At 59.1% G+C, this 9,205-nt stretch overlaps 1 protein-coding gene across 1 annotated transcript; it reads left to right on the top strand.

Moving 5' to 3' along the window:
* Positions 1 to 178: 178 nt before the first annotated feature.
* DCAF15 (DDB1 and CUL4 associated factor 15) lies at positions 179 to 8,071 on the top strand. The gene is made up of 13 exons (XM_054585550.1): positions 179 to 316; positions 2,029 to 2,126; positions 2,211 to 2,346; positions 3,039 to 3,145; positions 3,232 to 3,371; positions 3,459 to 3,629; positions 5,691 to 6,125; positions 6,245 to 6,336; positions 6,437 to 6,565; positions 6,660 to 6,745; positions 6,935 to 7,039; positions 7,113 to 7,228; positions 7,626 to 8,071. The coding sequence occupies exons 1-13, from the start codon at positions 179 to 181 to the stop codon at positions 7,679 to 7,681; spliced, it is 1,809 nt and encodes a 602-aa protein (XP_054441525.1). The 3' UTR covers positions 7,682 to 8,071.
* The last annotated feature ends 1,134 nt before the right edge of the window (positions 8,072 to 9,205 follow it).

Raw genomic sequence — 9,205 nt, forward strand, 5'->3', positions numbered from 1 at the left:
GGCCGTACTGTATCTACCAATCAAGGGCCGAAGTAGCTGTGATGGACAGGGATAGCGGGAAGAGGCCCCAAGTTCGGACTCTCACCCAACCGGCGGGCCACAATTCCGTGAAAGGGCCAATGAAGCGGCGGCGGGGGAGGGGCGAAGAGGCCGGTTGCTCCGGAAGTGGAGGGAGGGGATGAAAATGGCGCCCAGCTCGAAATCGGAGCGGAACAGCGGGGCTGGGAGCGGCGGTGGCGGCCCCGGGGGCGCCGGGGGGAAGCGGGCAGCGGGGCGTCGGCGGGAGCACGTCCTCAAGCAGTTGGAGCGGGTCAAGGTGAGGCCCAGAGTCCGGGAGGATCGCGCCGGACGGTGCGGAAGAGGGACGAGGGAGGCAGAGGGAGGGAGGGAGTTCGCGGGGTGAGGGGTTGTGGGCGGAGCCCCAGGGGAGGGGGTCTGAGGGAGGGAGTTGGGCGGCGCCCCGGGGAGAGAGCTTGGATGCAGGGGGCTTTAGCGGGGGCTTGGATGGAGGGGTTGGAGGCGGGGCACCGGCGACACGGCCTTGATGGAGGGGGCCTTACAGGCAGCTGGAGGAATAGAAAGGAAGGAAGCGATTCAGGGTCAGACTCATTTTTCAAAACCCTGCTCCCGTGGCCCCTCCGTTATGGAGCCTTCCCGCCCCCTTAGCAGTGCCCCTTCTACCGGCTTTGCCCTTCCTCCGCTTGGTGTTCCTCTCCCTGTCCTGTTCTCATCACCCAGTAGCTGGGAGTTCTTGTATTTGCCACGGCCCCCCTACTGAATGGGAGGGAGCTCCCTGGAGAGGGCCTGGTCTTCCACTTCAGGCTGGGAGCCACCTAAGCAGGGTTTTTTCTCCCCCATCAGACTGTGTGCCAGGATCTCTCCCCCGTCAGTTTGGGAACTCTGAGAGGGCAGAGAGTTGTGAATCTGTGGTCCGGTGAGCAGCAGTTTTGTCAGGACTGTGTCACTGTTGGTAGGGAGTGCGTCTCCTCTCTTAGGCGGGAGCTGAGCTTCGTCAGGACAGGGCTGTGTCTCCTTCTTTTGACTGGAGCTCCCTGGGCAGGGACAGTCTCCGCCCTCAGCCTGGGAGCTCCTTGCACTGGACTGTGGCTCCACCCTTAGCTTGGAAGCTCTGTGGATGGGTAACTGGGTATCGAGTCTTCCTTGTCAGCTTGGGCCTTATTGACAGGGCTGTTCCATCAGACTGGGATCTCCTTGAGGGCTGGGCTGTCTGCCCCACTGGCCCGGGGGCTCCCCAGGCAGGGCTATCTCTTTCCCACTAGACTGAATTTTCTTGAGGGCAGGACTGTATATCCCCCACCAGACCGGGTAGCAGGACCCAGCACATCCTTATCACCTAGCACCCAGCTTGTGCCTGCCCGTCTCCCCAAATCCTTCCTTGGTGAAGTTTTTGAGATGAAGGAGTCAGTTCAAAGGGGGCTACGTTAATTGAGAAGGAGCAATCGGGAAGGAATTGGAAGGTCATTGGTCAGCCCCACCTTTCTCTGTCTGCCTCTCTTGGTCCCCACCTGAGGCCAGGGCTGTCCCAAGGGGCTGAGCATCCCATGTGTTTGCTAGGGGGTCGAGGACAGGTGAGTGCAGTTGGTCAAGCCCCCATCCTAGCCTTCTTAGCCGTCGAGGACACCCACAGCTCAATGTGCTGTGAGGCAGCCTTCGGGAAGGCAGCCAGATGGCAGGCCCAGTGTGGCCAGGGGTGACCAGGAACCCTTCCGTGGGGGAAAGGGGTGATGCCAGTGCTGATCCTCAGAGAATGGGGCCTTGGGCTGAGGAAGTCTGGGCTGGGAGGGTAACCCAGGTCCCTGGTAGAGAGGGAAGCTCAAGGGAAGCCCAGCCCATCCATCTCCCCTATGGCTGATCCCACCCTCCAGAGCTTGGACCACCCTTGATTGTTGTGGTTGGCAGGGGGTAGGCCTGCATGCAGCGCTGCTCTCCTTTGGGTGAGGGGGTAGGGGGGCTGCAAGTGGCCTCTGCTTGATGGTGCCTCAAGAGTCCTGATTGCCCTTTCCCTAGATCAGTGGGCAGCTCTCTCCTCGCCTCTTCCGGAAGCTGCCGCCCAGGGTCTGTGTTTCTCTTAAGAGCATCGTGGATGAGGACTTCCTCTATGCAGGGTGAGGCTAAGGCCGGGCAGGGGGGCAGCCGGGTGGGGTGGTGGGCTGACCCTGACCAGGCCCATCTGCTCTCTGCCCTGCCAGGCATATCTTCCTGGGCTTTTCCAAGTGCGGCCGGTACGTTCTCTCCTACACCAGCAGCAGTGGGGACGACGACTTCTCCTTCTACATCTACCACCTGTACTGGTGGGAGTTCAACGTCCACAGCAAGCTCAAGCTGGTAGGGTCAGGCACAGCACTCAACAGCGTGACCGCACCAGGTCGTGCCACCCCTCTGAGCCTCAGGTTCCTTGAGGAGACAGTGCGCCCATTGGGTAATGGTCAAGCCTTCATGTTAGGTCAAACCACATGAAATTGTTGTTTTTAGAGTTGAAAATAGGTAAATAGTGGCAGTTTTATGTGGTTCAACTAAACATATGCAGCTCATAGAACCTCATAGGCTTGGACCAGGTGAGACCGTTAGCTTTGTTATGACCAGGTGGGTTACCAGACTGGCTTTGGCTCTGACCTTGACTCCTCAAATCCCTACCCCCATCCCAGGAGATGGGTACAGTTACCCTAGTCTGCACAGGAGCTCAGCAAGGGGAATGGGTTTCGGGGGGGCGGGGCTTGGAACCAACACGTCTCGCTGAGTCCCGTTTGCTGGGGCAGGGATCCTATGGGCCTCGTCCAGTCCTGGGCCCAGCCTTCCTGTTTCCCCCGTTGTGAGGGCTGCCTCCTCAGCCTGTCCTCAGGAAGGCAGAGGGGTGTGGGCTGGAGGCTGCTTGGGGCTGCCTGGCCTGGGACACCACCAGCAGTGTTTCTGCCAGCTCAGCCCTGGCCTCAGTTCCAGCCCAGCACTGAGCAGCCCATGGTGGGCCCCTGCGGCCCCAGCCCACTTTGACCAGCGCTGACACAAACTGCGCTGCTCAGGTCCGGCAGGTGCGGCTCTTCCAGGATGAGGAGATCTACAGTGATCTTTACCTGACTGTGTGTGAGTGGCCCAGCGATGCATCCAAGGTCATCGTCTTTGGCTTCAAGTGAGACTCAGGGATGGGGAGGCTGAGGGTGGGTAGGGCAGGGCAGGGCACACGGGCCAGGCAGCTGAGGCTGTGCTGGCCCCCAGCACCCGTTCAGCCAATGGGATGCTTATGAACATGATGATGATGAGTGACGAGAACCACCGCGACATCTACATCAGCACGGTGGCTGTGCCACCACCAGGCCGCTGTGCCGCCTGCCGGGAAGCCAGCCGGGCCCATCCAGGTGAGGAGCTGGGAGGCTTCGGAGCTCGGGCCACCTGCCTCCCTACTCCAGGGTGGCGGCTGAGCCCATGGGCCTTTGTTGCTGCAGGTGACCCTAGCGCACAGTGCCTGCGACATGGCTTCATGCTGCACACCAAGTACCAGGTGGTGTACCCCTTCCCCACTTTCCAGCCCGCCTTCCAGCTCAAGAAGGACCAGGTGGTACTGCTCAACACCAGCTACTCCCTGGTGGCTTGCGCTGTCTCGGTCCACTCGGCAGGTAGGCTCCCAGTCTGATGATAGTCGCAGCATTCGCTCTAAGTCCTGCAAGGTTTGTCCTGTCACAACCCCATGTGACAACAAGAGACAGACTTGGAGGGGCGCCTCATCCAAGATCACACAGTCACCAAGCAGGAGAGCCTAGGACCCAAAACCAGCCATGCCTCGCCCCAGCAGTGTCCACTAGAACTTTCCGTCGGGCTGGGATATTCTACGTCTGAGTCCACTACAGCTGTCACCAGTAGAAACTTGAAAGTGGGTCATGTAACCAAGGAACTGAGCGTTTGACTATTTGATTTTAGTTATGTTTAGTTTAAAAATCATGTGTGGCCAGTGGCAGTCGTGCTAGACCACACAGTACTACCTTCTCTTCAAGAGGAGAAACATACGCTCAAGATTTTAGGGAGTGGTGAATGGACGGATGGCCCTCTTACATCTTTGGTAATCAGAGAAATGCCAGTGAAAATCAGAAGGTGATGTCCCTAGACGGAGTGGCAAACATTAGGAAGCTGGCAGTGCCGTGGAGCCTGGGGGCTTCCCCCCACCCCCACTCCCAGGCCACATGGCAACAGAGTGTGATTTAGGCCCAGCAGCCCTGCACCTGGGCATGTCCAAGGCTGTGGTGCGGGCCACCTGGTGTTCACCCTGGGTGTGCGGGAGGGAGAAGAGGGCAGGTACGGGCCTCAGATCACTAGATCGTGTCTAGGGAGCAGGCCTCAAAGTCCTTCACAAATGCAAAAGAAACCGAAGATCTGTACCTGAAAAACATGCATAAATTTAAAATGTTTCAATTTTACAACAATGCAGTCAAAAGATGTGCACTAACTGGGGTGAAAGGGTTGCCCCTGGGGTGGGAGGGCTGTGGGTAAGGAGAGAAAAAGCTCAATGTCCAGAGCCCACAGGCATGCTCTCCCTTGTACCTTCCCCTTCCCCTTCCTCCCCCCAGGCATGTTACGTTTGCCTTCCTCCTCAGCACCAAGGGCCCTCCTTTTGCTTCCGTAACTTGTTCCCTGAGCCTACGCAGCCCAGCTGGCTCACTTCTACTACCTCTGTAACTTGCTAAATAAACTTTCTCTTAGAAATTGAAAAAATAAAACAGAGCCCACAAACTGGCCAGGACCAGGGCATGTTGTGTCTGGACCCTTTAGGGGCCTCCGACCCCTGCCCTGGCCACCTGTGCCCATGTGGGCAAGGCCCTGCCCGTCCCTGAGCTGAGACCCCCTAATGAGCCTGGTCTAGATGGGCCCGTGCCCCTTGCCGCCACGGGTCCTGTTAGGAAGAACCACATCAGACAGGACTCGGCCACGTGCGCCCAGCCCAGGGAAGGGGCGCTGTCACTGGTGCCTAACGCTCATCTCACTGGAGGACGGTATTTACAGGAGTTTCGACTTGGCCATTTTCATTTTCATCCCCTTCACCCACAGAAGTGCCCCTGCTTCGGTGGGCAGGAGGGCTTTGGTGGACTCGAATTATCTTGTGCTGTGGCCTTGGACAAGTTTCTATGAACTGAAAGGAACACCCCGTGCCCCACTGCTTGTGGGGGGCCCAGAGGGGGTGGTGCAGGTCGGGCGCAGGGCAGGCTGTGGTGCTACCTAGTTTGTTGAGTGGTGGGGCTCTCCACGCTGAGCCCACATCCCCCAGAGGAGGCGTGGCCCTAGTCAGGCAGATACACACAGGCCGAGGAGGCTTTGGCCAGGCTTTCCCTGCACCTGTGTGGCTCATGGTGGGGAGCATGGAGTGTAGTAAACTCTCAAACTTACGTGGGTTTTATCTGCTGTCACCGTCAACCATGGGTTCCTCAAAGGCAGGGAATTTTTGTCTGTTTTGTTCACTCCTGTGTCCTGTGTCTGTGGCATATAAGGTCAGAATGAACGTGTTCATACGTGCGTGCATATAAGAGGCCTTTTCTCTTTTGGGTGTTTTCGTACTGATCATTTAGCATAGGATTACTTAGAACCCCTCCAGGGTGGGGTTCTGGAGGGGTCCAGTGGGGAGTCCTGGATTTAAGTTCTTTTATTGACACCGCCCTCCCCCTGCACCTCTCTCTCTCTCTATATTTCAGGCGATAGCAGCTTCTGCCAAATCCTGTATGACCATACCACCTGTCCCCCAGTGCCGCCCAGTGCCCCTGGGCCCCAGAGCCTAGAAGTGCCCCCAGCACTCCCCAACCTCTGCCCGGAGGTGGCCCCAGCCCATCCATTTGGGGTCCCTGATTCCTCACCCGCCATCGCCAAAGCCAAGGAGTTTGTAGCCGACATCTTCCGCAGGGCCAAAGAGGCCAAGGGTGGGACCTCAGAGGAAGCCCGGCCACCCTCTTGCACAGGGCCTTCAGGCAGCTGCTGCCGCCCATCCTCTGAGCCTCTAGCCCCAGGTGGAGAGGTCGCACCCCGGGACAGCCCCCCTGCAGCAGAGGAGCCAGTCCCTGAACCTGGCTATGTCAACTACACTAAGCTGTATTACGTGCTAGGGTCTGGCGAAGGGACAGAGCCAGAGGATGGTGAGCAGGGGGTCCCCCCAGTGGGCGGGGTCCCCCCAGCAGGCAGGGCCCCAGGTTCGGGAGGCTGGCCTGGAGTGGGCCTCGGGCCTCCGCCACCCTTACCCTTACTCCCCCTTCAGAGTTCGAGGATGACAAGATCTCCCTGCCCTTTGTGGTGACTGATCTCCGTGGCCGCAGTCTGAGGCCCATGCGGGAGCGAGCTGCTGTTCAGGTAGGTGGGGGTGGTGGACAGGACAAGGGGCAGCCCCAGGGAACTTGCTGGGGTGGTAGTCGGCACAGTCCTCCCCTGTCCCTCCACCCGCTGCTCACAGGGTCAGTACCTGACAGTGGAGCAGCTCACGCTGGACTTTGAGTATGTCATCAATGAGGTCATCCGCCATGACGCCACCTGGGGCCACCAGTTCTGTTCCTTCAGTGACTATGACATCGTCATCCTAGAGGTGGGCCCAAGGATGGGACAAAGCAGGTCCTCCTGGGCCTCTCTGCTCTGGGGGTCACCTCAGTAGCTGTCACCATCCACCCCGCATCCCACAGGTCTGCCCAGAAACCAACCAGGTCCTGATCAACATTGGCCTGCTGCTTCTGGCGTTCCCATCCCCCACTGAGGAGGGCCAGCTCCGGTGAGCAGACGGGGACCTTGCCCTCGCCCAGCAGGGGGCTATGCTCAGACCTTCAGTGTGGGGGAGTGGGGATGTGAAAAGGTTCCCCCTGTCCCCCAAACTTGGATCAGGCGCCCTGTTACTGTTCCAAAGACAAAAATGCCCCTCGGGGCAGCCTGGGTTCCAGCTCTGTTCCCCAACCCCCTGCAGACCAAAGACCTATCACACCAGCCTCAAGGTGGCATGGGACCTCAATACAGGCATCTTCGTGACAGTCAATGTGGGTGACCTCACTGAGGTCAAAGGGCAGACCAGGTAAGGCTGGGCTGGGGCCAGGGCCCAGGGTGGGTGGCCAGAGCGATGAGTGCCCTCACCTTTTTGCCCTCAGCGGCAGTGTCTGGAGCTCATACCGCAAGAGCTGTGTGGACATGGTCATGAAGTGGCTGGTGCCCGAGAGCAGCGGCCGCTACGTCAACAGGATGACTAACGAGGCACTGCACAAAGGTGGGCCCTGTGACCCAATGCCAGTAGGACAGAGCTCGTTATCCTAGTGCCGGGCCTGGCCCAGAGTAGACCGTGACGCCTGCGGCAATGGGTGGACGAGCACGCGGGCCACGCTAGTGGGCGCTATGGGACTGGGGCAAGGGGAGGGCAGCCTAGCCAGGCCATGCTTGGGGGCCAGCTCAGAGAGGGCCTAGCAAGCGTGGCACCAAGAGACCCCCAGCCAGTTGCTCATTGATTCAGCGGACATTTATTGGGTAGCTGCAAAGGCAGAGATAACACAGCAGGGTCCCTGCATTCCAGAACCTTCTGGGCCCAAATCAGGTTTGGGAAGGAGGCAGGCCTCTCCTACATCTGGGTCTGCTGAGATTCCATGGTCTGTGCCAACCCTTCCCTGCAGGGTGCTCACTGAAGGTTCTGGCAGACAGCGAGCGATACACATGGATTGTGCTGTGAGGGTCTGGCTGTCCTGGACACTGACTCCAACTACCTCCGTGGCCTGGGAGCTGGCCGCCTTCCTGGCAGCCTCTTGGCTGGCCGGCCGCCCAACGACCGCCACTAGTGTTAGGCTGTGGGAAGAGGGCTGGGCAGAGCAGCCCCTGGTGGCCTGAGAGTCTGGATGCTTCTTATTTATGCCTATTTAAGTTGGGAAGGGGCAGAGGGAGGGAGTCCCCTGTCCCACCAGCCTTCAGTGCCCACCTTCATCCTGAACTGGGCATGGCCATTGCTCCTTGTGTATTTCCCCTTCCCAGGCAGCAGGTGTGGACATTGCCCCCTGGGAGGCTGAATAGACCCTGATTCCTGCCCCAGCCTCCCCACCTGAGGTGGCAACATCATTGCCGCCCCCCCACCCCCATTATTCCTCTTCATGTAATAAATGTTTTATTTCTGAACCTCACTGAGTTCCCTTTACTGCAGCTGGGGCAACTGGAGCCCCCAAAGCCCCCTCCCCCGCCCCACAAGGCCCTCGAGTCAGCAGTAGCCAAATATCACAGCGGAATTTATTGTTTTAAGAAAGACTACAAAAAGGTAGAAAACGGCTTGGCACACTAGACTACCACACTTTCACTGCTGGGAGGGGAGGCCCAAGGACGTGGAGGGGAGTGGGTCGCCACCCCAAAAGCTTGCAGCACTGCGGAGCACACAAAATAGTGATTTTTATACAATAGGTCAGGCTTTTTTTCTTTTTTTTTTTTTGATTTTTGCCATAAACATCTATCTCACAGCTTGAAAACACTGAGAAAACTGGAACAGATAAGGCCATGATGGTTGGAAAAAAACCCAAGTTACCAACTCCGCTTGGGCGGCACTCACAAATCGCACAATAGTCATGGGGGGACATGGGCGGGGGGCGGGGGGCAGGGGGCGGGCACACGGCATTGAGAAGCACGGAGGTTCCATTACAAACCAGCGGCAGGATGTGGGGGGTCTTGGATCTGAGCGAGTGGAGCCCAGGCCTTGACGGGCAGGCCACTTCCGGGCCCTGCTGCCCGCAGCAGGCCCCTCCAGGCTCCGGCACCAGGCCCAGCCCACTGCTCTTTGGAAGCTGGAGGCAGTGCCCCCTGCCGCCCTCCTCAGAGCCAGGCCGGGCAGTGCCCCCCTCTAGGGCTGTGGGGCAAGGGAGGACCCAGCTCTGTAGAAGATGCGACACCCACGGCTTTAATTGCACTTATACCAAGGAGGAGGGAGCAGTGGGGTTGCTGGGGGAGGGGTCCCGGGGCTGCTGCTGACAGTGAGGGAGGGGTCCCTATGATGCCCACCTGTGCCCACCCGGGGCTCAGGACTGGGCCCAGGACAGGCTGTGCAAAGCCAGCTAGCTGAATAAGTTAACAGGGGAGGGGGCCTGCCTGCCTGCCCCCTGGGGGCAGGGCGGGGGAGGGAGAGGCTGCTGCCTTCGGGGTCAAGGGGCCGGGCTGCTGCCCCAACAAAGGGCACCTGGGCACAGCGGCGGGTTCCGTAAGGCACGTCTTTTGTGTCAGA

The sequence above is a fragment of the Pteronotus mesoamericanus genome, unplaced genomic scaffold (assembly GCF_021234165.1).
Source record: "Pteronotus mesoamericanus isolate MK-2021 breed Mesoamerican mustached bat unplaced genomic scaffold, CSHL_Meso_final contig_862, whole genome shotgun sequence".
NCBI classification, from domain to species: domain Eukaryota; kingdom Metazoa; phylum Chordata; class Mammalia; order Chiroptera; family Mormoopidae; genus Pteronotus; species Pteronotus mesoamericanus.